This window comes from Megalops cyprinoides, chromosome 5 (genome assembly GCF_013368585.1).
Source record: "Megalops cyprinoides isolate fMegCyp1 chromosome 5, fMegCyp1.pri, whole genome shotgun sequence".
Classification (NCBI taxonomy): Eukaryota; Metazoa; Chordata; class Actinopteri; order Elopiformes; family Megalopidae; genus Megalops; species Megalops cyprinoides.
Window position 1 is genome coordinate 28,276,355 of NC_050587.1, and position 14,820 is coordinate 28,291,174.

Below are 14,820 nucleotides of genomic sequence, written 5' to 3' on the forward strand. Positions count from 1 at the left end.
ACCAAGTTCATCAACAGGTACTGGCTACTCATCAGAACACTCATATGTGTAACACAATTCTCAACCAATATTGTAGGGTGGCATGCTTTAGAATTTCTTTTGTTTGTGCCTTTAACAGAAATACCCGTTTTGATTGATGCTGCTCCAATCTTTGAATGCCAGCTTTAAATGCTCTGGCTTCAAATTAAATTATGCCGGACCACCCCCTCCCTAACACTTATGAAAAGCTGCCCATTTCACTTATTAATTTATTTAATTCACCAATACTAGAGACATATCCATACATGGATCCTCTTCAAAACAAACAGGAAGGAAAGCAGCACAGAAGAGCCACAATGATCAGGCAGGTAAGTACTGCTCCTCAGCTATGACCTGATGACCTGACCTGATAAGAAATTTCCCCTCTGCCTTTTTGACACATTTAAAAATTTGATATTTCCCATGTTTTCTCTATACTTTTGCTACAAAACCAATACATCAATTCCCTTGTCAAAGGTGTTACACTGATCTTTTTCAGTGGGTTTTGCATCAGTGTACGGTGTAAACACGTTTCACTAAAACTTTGCTTAACTTGTTGCTCATTACTAAAATACTGTGAATACTTTAACAATGGTGACAGAGTGCATGCCAAAAAAAACATTTCAAGAAAAATTCAAGACCCAAAGTATGCAAGGCTTACATCTGTATCATTGGTAATAAATAAATAAATAAATACAACTCTAAAGCGAGACTAGCCATATTACTTATCTGTGGGTTTCTCCCACTGTTAAAGTTACTCCAATTTCAGCTCAAAGAGAAAATCACAAAAGCACAATCTGAATTTATTATAACCTAAGCATTGCAGTACTAACTGTTATACTGTCCACTAGCCTGGGACATCCCAGCAGCAAGTATATAATATTTTGTGAAGACATAGTGCTATATCCTGCATGACATCAGATGATCATGGGCAATACTTACAACATTGATTTACAATCATTAAAGGGTGTTTCGCTGTTTTGGTTTTCAAACAAGCCATGTACAGTACAAAGTTTCAATTACCAGATATGTGATTTGAGGTCACATAAGGAGGATTCACACGCTAGTCTACACTTATGATCATCAGCCACCCAACAATACTAGGTAACAGGGAGGGAGACCTGCCCACTACCTGTTGGAGAAACTTTGACATTTGTGATAGGCTAACCCAGCATACGACACAAACACCTACACACAAGCACACATCCCTATTTCTCCCTCTCACACACAGATGCACCCACACACACACACACTACTGATCTATGCCATCTAAAGGTATATGCCCCTATGAACTCACTAGCACCTAAAAATACTGCTTATTTTAAGTATTAGCAAGTTGGTATGAGGAAGTAAAAAAAGGCTAATATTGCATTGTTATTGCTCTTTTGTCCAACTTGTATGTGTATAAAATGAAAACTACCTGAAGAACTAACTTGTATATATACATAATTACACCATAAAAATGTAAGTAATGACATACATGCTAGCCATTTAAGAGATGGTTTTAATTGGCTATATACAGCATAGTAAAAAGAGATTCACATACTAAGAATATACAAACAGGATGACAAAACAATGTTTTAAATAGAGCCACTAGATTACCCTCCTCACAAATCACCGAAGGTCTTCTGGGGCACAGATGGAATGCCGGCAACACTAATATCATGTGGAAAATGCTGCTCGACAGCTCCTATCACACAAGGCTCCGAGACTGATGGCTATGGCAGGAAAGAGGACATGCTTATCCCTGCCCTCTCCCTCTCCTGGTCCAAAGTGAAGATGCCTCCTCAGGATGATGGGAGGATGACATAAGTGAAGAGGGCCATGATGGCGGCGCTGATGAGGCCAGAGACGGGCACAGTCACAAACCAGGCCATGAAGATGTTGCGGAACAGGCGCCAGTCCACCGCCTTCTTGGAGCGGAGCAGGCCCACAGCTACCACCGAGCCCACCTGCACACACGGCAGGATTGGTCTTTAAGTCCCAATAACAACACAACAACAGTCTCCCCTTTACTCAAGTCTCCTGTTGCTAAGGATCTCCCTCTAAACTGAAAAATGTGTTATCTGAATCAAACTGGTACAGGCTTTCACTAATGGACATGACTGTACCTCCCTTTGACTTTGTCTGGGTTGTTTCTATGGAAGCTGGCTACTGCAGCCAACCCCCACAAACCAACATATCACCAGGGATCATTACAGCTTCAGACACACTGATAGACATACATGCATTTCCTTATACACTGTACATTAATCTTGGCTTCTCCGTAAAACGACACAGCTCTAGGAAGGAGCCTCCCAGACTGCATTCTCCTTGAAGTGCTTACCTTGCAGTGGGTGGTGCTAATGGGAAGGCCGACGTTTGAGGCAACAACCACAGTCAGGGCAGAGGCCAGTTCAATGCTGAAACCACTGTGAGGCAAACAAAAACAAAAAAAAAAAAAAAAAAAAAAAAAAAAAAAAAAAAACATTTCTCGAGTCACGCAACAGTTTTCCAGTGGACTGCAGCAAAGGCCAATCGAAATAATGAGCAGTACGGTGGACTGCAGAAGAAAATGCACTGAATGTAATGGATAACAATCCACAAAGCATATGGTTGTGTACCTGGAGGGGGTGATGGGGGTCAGGTCCTTGCCCATGGTCTGGATGACCCTGCGACCCCACACCCAGAGCCCGGCGCAGATGCCAACACCTCCGTATAGCAGCAGCCAGATCGGCGTGGAGGTGCTCCTCGTCGTCCCCGTGTCGTACACCAGCCAGACGGCCACCAGCGGCCCGATGGCATTACTGAGGGGGAGAAGGAGTGTCGCAACTTCAAACACGCGCCCTGCTCTGTAGGTGTACATAATCCATCTGCCCTGCAAATCATCAATTATTCATCAAGGATTAAATATGCTAATGGGGAGCAACGAGTCAGAGGAACACTGCGAATGCCAAACAAGTTCCCTCTCCCTACCTGACATCATTGCCGCCGTGGGCGAAGGAGCCGAAGCAAGCGGTGAGGATCTGCAGGAACTGGAAGAGCAGCGACACCTCGGGCCGGTCGCCCTTCGACCCCTCGTCCTCCAGCGGGTCCGGGTTGGCTCCCCGGTCCAGGACCTCCAGTGCCACCTCTCCCTCCCCGAGGCCCTCGAGGGCACCCTTCTCCGCCATGGAGTTGCAGTAGCTGGTGTAGCTGTCGATCCGCACCCGCTTCTTCTCCTGCACCACCGCGGCCCGCTCCTTGTCCAGCTCCTCGCTGGGCTTGAACTCGCCCTCCTTGGGCCTGAAGTCGCCGCGCATGCCGCAGATTGCCATGGTGTAGGAGGTGTAGCTGTTGTTGCGCCGCATGGGCCGCTCGCCCGACTCGCCCATGCAGTCGCCCACCTTGGCCAGGTGCAGCTTGTGCAGCAGCTCCTTGTACAGGCCTGAGTCCTTGTGCACTGTGTGGTACTGGCTGTAGCCGTTGCTGGGGATGTGGGCCGGCCCGTTGCTGAACTGAACTTGGCTCCCATTTTGGACTGTGGGAACAACAAGCAGCAATCGACTAAGTAACAAGAGGGGACCAAGGGCACATAAGGATATACCAGACTTTAAATGCCATGCATGATAAAACCAGGGATATTTATGTCGTGAAGACATTTCACAGAGTGACTAGGGTACGCCTCAGAAAAATATCACCAAACTAAGGTCATATTACATTTTCACATTAGTAGGAGATGATTGACACCATATTAAATTGAAACTTGTTCATATTGAATCAATGACTCATCGACAAAGATACTGATAGGAAAAACATGTTCAATCACACAACTATAGTGGCCCACATTCAACAGTCATGCATGACCAAAAGACATCCAGGAGGACAGATGGGGAAGTCACATCAGGAGCTGAGAAAGTTTCACTCTTTCTCACTGCTTGGATTGTTTTATAAGAGATCTACAGCAGATGTAACATGCCTGCCTCTCCATCCAAATTCTTTAAACCTAATGCTTTCATTCTCAAAATTCACACCCTACTTTTGCACCAAGACTGAAAATGGCACCCATGATGATTAAACACAGAATGTTAACGTGACACTCACTGTTGTTGTTGGTGCTGTCAGAATCTTTGCTCTCCTTGTCATCTCCAATGTCCCCGTCTCCGATTTGAATGGTCACTCTCCGCTCCTCTGTGGGAGGTGGCTGAGCGGGGGGATCAGCAGAGGCAGTCTTTGGGGGGGCCTCTGGCATGGCCATCAGGCTGGGGCACTCAGGTTCTTTCTTCTCCATCAGCGGGCTCTCCGATGGGCTGCACTTAATCTCACCTGGAGGGCACACATGAGTGTTTGTGTTAACGTACGAGTAAAACCATTTTCTTTGCTGACCTGTGGCTCCAAGTCACACAGCATACTACTGGAGAGCTCACACCAACTGAAGGAGCAGCTCATCTCTGAATGACAACGATCACCTAAAGCAGCTGAGAGAGTCACTAAGAGGGCAAAATACAGCAGTGGCCTGAGAATCCTTGGCTGAAATAAGACCGGTCTACTCCGGTGGATTCCGGCCTGTCACAGCAGACTGGTGACATCATAGTAAGGTTGTACGTTGGTATATGCCTCAGCCTGTTCAGCCCCTTTGCTAATAGAGAGTGCGCTGATGCAATTTCATGTCCTGTGTGTGGCAACTGTAGTTTAGAGGGGAAGTGACAGTTGTTCTCAGTTTAATGAAGCTGTTCCATCTAGATAAGGAAAGATCCAACAGCCTTCTCCAGGCTGGCTCCCTTCAGCCTTTTGTTTTCTTCATGCACTATTCCAGTTGAACTGGTTTTCTTGTTGTCATGCATCTTGGTTACTCAGATTTCATAGGAATAATGTCTCCTTAGTCCTCCTCTGACTTACCCGTTTTATTGACAATTAAGATGTCACTGACCAACAACATTATCACTGACTGCTTTAGTTTGTTGTAACAAACCATTCTGATATACCTGCTAGGAGTTTTGCGAAATGCTGTACTGTACGCTATGAACTTCAAAAAACGAGCATACGTCATACCTGAAATATAATCTAGGAATCTTTATCAATATTACATTAAGTAGAGAAACTGGCTCATAAAAATTTGGGCTTCCAAGAAACAAAAGAAAAATACATCATGAAGTGAAGAACTTAACTTAATATGACCAGTGTCTCAAATACAGTAGGAATACAGCCAGTTATGCTGTATCTGTATCTTTTGCTGATGTTTTTTTTGAAGATATGGTCTTGCCCAATTCCATCTTCTATATTTTAATGAGAAAAAAAAAAACATTCAAATGCATTCAAATATATGCAGTGGGAATATTTTGTTGGCCACGCTGTACATTTTTGCCATACAACTTATTTACTGCCAGTTTAAACCAGAGCCCTCTTAATGTGGATCAGCTCAGGACACCAGTAGACTTAACCCATAGTTATATCTCCCCGCCAGCATGTTGAGGTAAGCACAGGCTATTCCTGTCAGCAAGGCAAGGGCCAATCAGAGACTAACTCCATGACCCAATTCAGTTGTCTGTTGGACTTGGATTCCCCTGCGCACCAGACCAGCTGCCTTCTCTCCACTCATTTTGATTCATTACAGTGTGTTTTTTATTTACCATTTACCAAAACAGATTTTTCCGAATTAAGTATATTCTATTATTGTTCCATTGAAAGGGAGACTGTTGCTGAGTTCCATTAAACTGCCAAAAATGGGCAAGTTGTGAAATTAAAAAACGGGATGGGTTATGGCCAATATGGGTCTTAGGCATAGGTGTACATGCCCAAATTTCCACAAAACATTCAATAGTAAAAATTGGTTGAAAAAACATGCAAGTGTCTAAAATCCCAATCTCTCAGCACTCTCCATCTGTGAAGACTGGAATTCTGCATGATACATTAACGTCAGACAACCACTTTATAAGTATAAATCAACTGGTCAAGCCTGAAAACAAATAGCACAGAGTTTGAATGAAATAGTTCAAGGATGTGAAAAGACCTTGGTCAGAAGGGGGAAGTTGTCACATGAAAGGATATTTCGAGGTTACTTACTCAAGTACACACTCAAAAAAACCCCGTGTGAACTACCTCCTCACTAGCAAGCACTTAAGTATTGTGGTGCCATGACAGCCAACCACAGCATCTAGCCGGTAATGGACTTGGCTCCTTTACAAAGTCATGCCTGATATACTCACGGCAGACACTGCAGATCCTCCTCTTAAGCCAGACATGGCCTTTAAGCCACTCTGATCCCAAACCGTATGTTGGAATAAAATCATTTTTAAAAATAAATAAATCATCTTTCAGATATAGCAAATGAGATTGGCTGTCCTTGTCCTGGTCTCTGCCCCCAATTTACGCTCATGGTTGTTTTTCAGAGAATCTCTCTAGCAGAAAAAACTTGCAGTTCTTGATTTGAAATGTTCTGATACAAATAACCGCATTTAGTGACTGATACATAACACATTTTAAATATAATATCTGAGATATTTCGTTTAGTACGTAACATTAGTTTTAATCTAGTCAGCTTTGAAACAAGGACATAATACAACCAACTTCAATGCCGACTTGCTCTTATTCTAGTGGTTTATGATGGGGCCACATTAACAACTTCTGAGAGCTGGGCAAGGTAAGACTTGGCTCAAATTTGCTGGGTAGTAAATGAAAAAAGCTTGTGCACCAAAAGCAGTAATATTATTGGACAATTCTTTTAAATACAGTCTTTGCCCTAGCATCCTTGACCTCAAATTGTCATCCTCCCATTAGAAACCGGGTGCGCAGGAGGCTTCATGCATCCTGGCATAATCACCAACTGGCTAAGAGCATCAAGAAGGTAAATGGTCCATGCTGTAGTTCTGGGCTCGAATCCAGAATCAAATCTGCACCCATCTGTCAGCCATTTTGGAACACTTTGCTCATCAGGTAGGAAGCATACATTATCTAAATGTGCATTTCTTTGCTGGAACTGCTTGCTTCCAGTGACTGCATGTAAACTTAAGCTTTTAGTAATAACGTAGAAACATTAGCTGTATTAAACTCCACTGAACTAGATGACATTCACGATAAAACTGGTCAGATGCATTAGGATATTTCTAAAAACAACTAAATTGGTTAGCTTTGAGACAGCTTTTGTTGAAGATTCACTAAACTTCACCATCACTTAGCTGACTTTGTAGTGGCTGGTATAGATCCATTAATATTTCAATTCAATTATAAACAATCACTCAAGTCCAGACACTTGTCATGTACAAAAATCATGCACGAATATTCAAAAAAAATCATGAATTTTAAACAGTACAGCCCTATCATCTCAGGGCAGGTGTGAAATTCATAATTTGGCCGGTCTTCTCTTCAAACTCTGTCTGATGCCTGAATTTAAGGCCTGCAAAACCAGTATGAATTTGGAGATTTGTGACAGCACAAAGACAGACAGACAGGGTACTAGAGGCAAGTCTTACGTTCGATCTTCTTCTTGAGGTGGGGACAGACGAAAAACCAGACCACGGCTGCTGTGACGGCTGCACAGGCCAGCGATATGGAAAGTGTGATGTACCAGGGGACATTCTTGAATCCCACCACTGCAGAGAACAAGGGGAAGAATGAACGAGAGGAATGACGTGTGCTGTGATGGAAGAGCAATCAATTACCAGGCTGTCAACTGCTCAAAAAGGTAGAACGAGTTGTCCAAAATAACAGTTAAAATTCAACTAGATTCTCCTAACAAAAAAGGACTGGCATTTTCACTTGCAGTACAAAAAAACGTTATATGATTCACTACGATAGCGCATACCATCGACAAGCAGATAAAAATGGGAGTAAGGAACAAGCAATAACTACCGGTAATGAGCTTTGAGCTACTGGTAATGAGTAGGTAACTAGTTTATGGGTGGAAGTTCACAACTGAATATTCAGAGCTGATTCAAGAGTTTCCGATATGTGGAAGAGGTAACGCTGAAGTTTGCTAGCAAGACTAAATCTGAGTAATAACTCTGAATAATATAACAAATGGAACAAAAGCTATGATTAGCCTTCCAGAGAACTGGTCAGCAAACTGACCATATGCTTCTGATAAGCATATTGTGTGGTGTGAAGGACTCGCCAGAAGACTGTCAAATTTTTTTTATGATTTGTCTCTTAACATGGGCAATATAAGGGCTGTTACAATAATATTGAAGGGAATATCACTACATAAAATAATACATTCAGAACATCATTAATTCCTGGTTATGCACTATTGATTCATACCTTAATCTCTCCATCAAATCACTCTTACTTTTCCTGTATTCCTCAAATTAAGCAGCTTTAAGGTCCCTTACTCCAAGCATGAAGTCAATCCACCTATACTTTACATGTCATGCACTAAGTCTGGCCAAAAAACTGGATTAACCTAATCTTTGTTTTAAGTAAGGCCAATAATAGGCAGCTATGCGCGTCTGGACATGTGTATATGGCATTATCACAAACAAATGGACGTGCTCCTGTCTGGCTTCTAAGGCATATGCAAAGAGCACCTGTGACCATTTAGGCATTAAAATGAGCCTTTGTGACATGCAGTCTCTTTTGCATGTCTTTACGTGAGCTTCCCTTACACAAACTGTTTAAAACTGTCCTTCCTTCAGGGCTGTAAGCATGCATTTCAGATTGTAAATTAGGTTGTTTAGTAGAAGGCATGATATGTGGTGCATGATACTCACCTGGAGCTCCTGTCAACATGATGGAAAAGAGGTTGATTGCCATGGTAAGGGCATAAAACACAGGCAATGCCTTCAGGCCATTTGGTACTGGATTCTCCTGAAGAAAGAAGAAAAAAAAAAAAAGATTACGTGAAACTCAGCGCCAAAACCTCACCACAAACTTGGGAAATAAGGCCAAAATAAAAGATCCCAATGTTTTCTAGCAGAAAACAGGAAGAACATTAGAAACCTATTTCAATAGAAAGATGAAAGATGAGCCCCATCTAGTATATGAGATAAGCATGAAATATGGTGTCCTACTTAGTTAGGTTCGGTTAAACCACCTTTTTTACAAACCATTACAATTATGTCCAACATTAATAGGTTATTTTTTACATACTAAAACTGCTGCTGGCTCAACAGCAATATGTGAGTAATGCAGCGAACTAAGCTCCATTACAGGGAAGTTGCAACATTTTAAATATATAAATTATGCAGTTAAGATACTGTGGCATCTAACCGAGTGACTCTTCCTTGATCAACAAATGAAACAAAGAAATTTATTTTTTCAGTTTTGCAAACACAAACAATGCAGCTTCTTCATTGATTATGAAAATTGGTCTGACATTTGTCAGGCACCTACGAGTGGTGAAGTCTTTACTGATAGCACACTGAAGCACAATATCCCCTAATTGGCATTAGCTCTATACTGCGGTTGCATATACTCGATTCCTATTCAAGCACTAGAAAAACAATTCTCCAACAACTGCTGGTAACACTATTATTTTGTAAATATTTGTATTTTTTTTGTAAATCTCTTTTTTTTTTACAAGGTAGGGGGTTATTATTGTTGTTACTGTTACAGAAATTATAGCTCCTATTCTAACATTCATGTTTCTTATTTGTCCTTACTTTAACACATATCACCTGATTCCTGCAACATTCAGCAATTTCTGACATTAGTACTGTAGAGGGATGTTCTATTTAAAGTACTGTAGTGTATTTTTGAATAATGGAGTACTTACAGCAGTATTAGTACTTTACAGTAAAGTCAAGTAAATACAAGACATTGAATATTACAGTCCACTGAAAAGTAACGAAAACAGGACTCTTGACTCCTTACCTTTTTCAAGATAAAAATATTGAGAAAGTAGAAGAGAATTGCAGACATTATCCCAGACAGGAGGGGAGACAGAAACCAAGAACCAACTGTAAAGAAAGAAATTATTCAGTATTAATGAATGCTAATATTAATGTACGTGACTGGCCCATTTCAACACTCACATGAACTGTGATCTAAAGAACTGCATCACAAATGAATTCTTTATGAATTTGACAAATATGCCAACTGTAATGGTAAAACTTTAAGTGGAGTATGACAGTGGTGAGAGGCACGTGAAGAAAAGACTAACTGTTTAAGACAGATTTCTACCCTCTTAAAATAGTTAAATCATTACATTTAAGCATTTCATCACCCTGTTAAAAAATCGTGTGGACATACCAATCCTGAGCAGCTCCATCCACTTCAGCCCTTGTTGGCCCTTAGGTACAACCAAGTTGTAACCGATGGTGGCTCCCACAATGCAATGAGTACCAGAGATGGGGAGCTTCAAAAATGAAGCTATCAACTGCCATACAGCAGAACCTGAAAGACATCCCAGAAAAGATTAGCTGGGACCATCTACAGGTAGAAACATGCTATGCCATTGTACTAGCATTTTGGCTTCAAAAACAGCAGTCGCAAGCTCATAGACAACCCTTCCTGCAGACAACACATTTTACAGCATAATTAAGTCCACTTGCTTAAAATGTCACAACCAGAGTCAAACAGCATATTTAAACAGTAAAGTCAAACATGAAAGTTCAAAGTACATCAGACTTACGGATGACCATCTTTCACTTCATTTTAGAAGCATGAGCACAAATAGCTTGTCTCCTTATTGGTACGATAAGGTCCGAGTTCAAACTGAAAATAACACATGGACCACACTGCTACTCACCAAACATGGCACTGACGCAGCCAGCCATCAGCAGGTGTTCAGAGCCATCGTACATGCTGATGTTAACTATGCCATTGCGGATGGTCTCGCTAACCTTGCTTCCCAACAGCACAGACCCCAGCGTCTCAAACACAGTGGCCAGGATGCAGGCCTGCCGAAGTGTGACTACCCCAGAGCCTACTGCTGTACCGAAGGAGTTGGCCACATCATTGGCTCCTACCGAAAAGGCTAAGACGAAGGCAATGATGAAGGCCACCACCAACAGCCATGTGTATTCAGTCATTGGTGCGTGGATGGCCAGAGCCACAGTTGCGGCCAGTGTTACAGTAGCCACAGTTGCCATTGTTTAGAATGTAGTAACTTAACACTTTCTATTTAATGATCTTACTTTTAAGGCAAGAGTATCTGATATTAAATAGTATTTTAAAGACAAAATGTGTCTAAAATTTAGCAATGTTGAATCTATCAAAAAAATCTGATAATGCTTTGATTTTAAATTTGATAAGCGGCCCAGGCCTCCTCTGTGCTTCAATCAGAAAAATTCTAATGTAAATAAACTGATATGCCTGGTTCAGATTCAAAAGGCAAAGATGGGAAGAGCTGGGGGTAAAATGGAGATTATGGCTATTCTCAGTATACTAGCTTATTTTAACATTTCTCTGCTGCTGGGCAATCGAGTAGATTGAGCAGACATCCATTGTGCAACACTGTGAATGGCAGCACTTCCTGGAAAAGGAAAAGGTAGTTCTTGTTACTCAACAGCTTTACCCACTTCTCACATACAGCCCTACAGATGTATCACCAAAAAAAGATTAACTTTTCACAAGGTACAGATTACAGAAAACAGATAATTAGACTGCCCCATCTCCCTCTCGATAAACACTGGCAGTTGAAGAACAGGATGTAGCTAAATGGAGCCAGCCAGCACTGCCTATGCTCCTCTATTGGTAAGATGAGAACATTGGATCTTGTCATTTACTAAATTCATGCCACACTGATGGCAAAACAAATAGGCCTAGTTCATGACATTACTCTTGCTGTCAATGTGGCACCATATCTTTCCTTACCAGGAACAGAATATCAAAGCATTTTTGTTTGAAACTTTTTGGCAAAAAGAAAAAAATATATATAGTTGTATTGTCCTTTTCATAATAGCAATTGTACTGTATGCGCAATCAATAATCTACGCGTCTAGACTCAGGATTACATTTCAAAATTGCAAGCAATCTTGATTTACTATATAAGAAAAAAAACTGGCAAGAAAGTAGGCTGATGCCAATAAATTACTTTTGATTTAACCTACAGAATAAAATGAACTCTAACATTCTTTTCACAGTCTCTGCATGAACATGGCAAGCCTGCTGTTTGGTGGAAACTAGATCTAGCTAGTTAAACAGGGATTAAGTTATTCAGTGTGTCACTGGTGCCTGCTAAAAGTCCATTGAGCAACTTCGTTCTGGCTTAGGGAAGCCACTTTGCCCCACAGCCACATCAACCCCACAGCCACATTTGACTCCATTTGTGTATCCATGCAAATAGAGCAAAGTGGCATGATCAATCAAATAAACAAAAAAGGAACAGGGTATGCGCAAAGCATGGTTTTGGCTGCGTTTCAATTATTTGGGGTTTGGGTGGAGGATAGTAGCATATTCACATCACATTTACTACAAAAAAGATGCTGCGAGTAATTGCTCAATTATACATTTTTGGAGTGCTTGGCGTAGATCTATAGTCTGATATGAGAAATTGCAACCGTTGCAGCTATATTTTTTATTCCTCTGAAGACTGTTCAGTCACCCTTAACCTATTGGCGACAAAAAACCTATTAGTTACCAACACAAAAAGCGCCACATTTTACACTAACCTTACATATAAGTATTGGGGTGTCAGGTATGCCATACACTTGATTACAAGATCGAGGGACATACCACACCTATACTACATCGAACAAATAGAGACAGGCAGCAACATACATTTCTTGGAGGACTTTAATGAGTGATCGAAGATCAGACTGAAGACACATCGCGTTTTTAGGCTTTCACAGTACATAACGTTCTGAAAGTGAAATCAACCAGGTGTTGTGTGCACTCTTCCTCCGGAGTGTCGAGCTCATGGCTGCTGTAATTTCTGCAAACCACCAGATGTCACTGTGTCTGTCTTTGATGCTTCGTTCGAAGCTTCGGATCTTTTTTCGGCACAATCAGGAAGACGCTTCAAAAGCCTAACAAGGCTTTGTCCGCCCATCACTAACGCCGGCACATATGGTCTTGTGAGCTCTGGCGGTATAGGCCCACATACGTCACAAAGTTCCAAGAAATTGCCGGAGCTAGCTTGCTAATCACATGTCCCGCCATTGTTCTTGCAATTTCAACATTGGTAACCTTACTAGAGCCGGCTAAACAATACAAAACCAAACTCTTGCTTTAATAATCATCTTCTACCTCATTTGAATATATTTGTGTTTACCCAGCTAGCCATCCACCAGGAGATGTAACTGCCGTTAACATTAGCTAGCTGCCTTACTTAGCAACGCACCATACCCTCAAATGAAATGCAGCAAGCGTTATGCAATAAGGAGGACATCGTGAGTGATCGGGCGGACTTGAATTTTTGTTAACCCGCCAAGTCATTAGCTACAACACGACGTTTAATTTCTATTCCATTGCAACTCATTGGCACTGCTAATCATCTTAAAATGTGACATATAGCTAACACTAGGTAGCTATCACGTTGGCTGATTGCGCCATGCTAACAAGCCCCTCACTTGCAAATAAGGATTCTTTCGGTAACGATAACGGCTATTGAGTTGACCCACTAGACAGTTTAGCCAGCTAGGTGAAATAACTATTTATTAAGATCAGATCAGTAACGTTAAACTTTGTAACCAGGGACACAGAGAGCTAATATCTTATTTAGTCGGAATTCTAGATCCGGCGCTAACTAGTTGTAACAGCGGCACGTGTCGTCATGCAGCGCTATAGCTACTCTGTAAGACAAGTTAAATCAGCCAGTTAGCTATCATATTGGAACATTTTCTCTAACTAGGTAACTAATCGGTAACTGTTACTGTAATAGACATGAGGGAAATTATTTGCAGACAAGCCAGCTACTTACCCTAACCACAGTTCGCATAACCTACCTACCTATCTATTCTGACACGACCAGAGCCATTGATCAGTGGTCACAGCCTTGGCATCGGGCAGACTAGACAAAACCGGCTAACTAGCTGACCGTTCTCAGTATTTCGCTACCTACAGTAACAATACCTACATAAATGGATACTGTTACGCGACGAAAACTTCGGAGTCAGCGGCAAATCCAAGCGTAAATTAATTTACAAAAAAAAACAGCCAACTTGGTGAGATAAGACATTACACAAAAATTGAAAATTACTGTGGAATTATGATTATCTCCTCGTAACCCTCCACAGCAGTCCCGCCCGCGCTGTCTGCAGGCAGATAGGGCGCGCGCGGGATCGCAGAAAACCGTGTCGCCGGTATTCTGAATGTAACCCCAAGATCTGACAAGTTCGTGTGGAAAAATAATTCTCATAATAAAAAAAACGCCGTACAACTATAAATAACTTTAAATCCCAGTTTACTTTAAAGATAAAAGTATTTAACCTCGCTCTGCCAAAGTAGTGTTTTCAAAATTACAAACGACTCACCCTTCCTGGTAGAGATCCACGGCAGCAGCGCACTGACGACCGCAGCGAGCACACTTTGATCAATGAAAATGGGCGGAGGCGGAGACAGGACTCTCCCTGCGTCACATGACACATGTCACGGGATCCGGATTACACTGGTTATAGCGCTGATCTGTCACAGTGAGATAGGGGGGTGCAATGACCAAATGACTCCGCCAGGTGGCGAATGCGGACGGTTGTGTAATGCGCTGCGCCATCTGCCCAAGAGAGTCTGAAGACAATGGTGACTTAGAAGTATAGACCATAAAATGTATTTCATTGGATATAAGATTCACTGAGAGAGCGCGCAAACATAGTCTTAAACCCCCTTACAAAGGTTATTATTTTATATGTAGTTGGCCTCATGTGTCTTTACATTTATTGATGTAACTTTAATTTTTCTTGGGCAATAAAGGGGGGAGGCAGTTGCCTAGTTCGCATTATTTTGTATCCAGGCATCGCTAAAGACGTCCTC

At 41.8% G+C, this 14,820-nt stretch overlaps 1 protein-coding gene across 1 annotated transcript; it reads right to left on the bottom strand.

The window, feature by feature from the left end:
* Positions 1-1,263: 1,263 nt before the first annotated feature.
* Positions 1,264-14,381, bottom strand: LOC118777400 (sodium-dependent phosphate transporter 1-B-like). Its single transcript, XM_036528247.1, has 11 exons — positions 14,328-14,381; positions 10,661-11,386; positions 10,162-10,305; positions 9,784-9,869; positions 8,682-8,778; positions 7,446-7,565; positions 4,081-4,302; positions 2,974-3,517; positions 2,622-2,804; positions 2,345-2,429; positions 1,264-1,970 (listed from the first exon to the last, which is right to left on the bottom strand). Exons 2-11 carry the CDS (start codon positions 11,001-11,003, stop codon positions 1,806-1,808), a joined length of 1,989 nt encoding a protein of 662 aa, XP_036384140.1. The 5' UTR covers positions 11,004-11,386; positions 14,328-14,381; the 3' UTR covers positions 1,264-1,805.
* Positions 14,382-14,820: the final 439 nt, after the last annotated feature.

Bases quoted from the DNA above. Each gene is read 5' to 3' on its own strand.
- LOC118777400 (XM_036528247.1), bottom strand. From the start codon at position 11,003: ATGGCAACTGTGGCTACTGTAACACTGGCCGCAACTGTGGCTCTGGCC. The intron at 9,870-10,161 runs GTATGTCCACAC...CTTTCTTTACAG, and splicing joins GATGGAGCTGCTCAGGATTG to TTGGTTCTTGGTTTCTGTCT. The intron at 2,805-2,973 runs GTAGGGAGAGGG...TCTCCCCCTCAG, and splicing joins CACGGCGGCAATGATGTCAG to TAATGCCATCGGGCCGCTGG.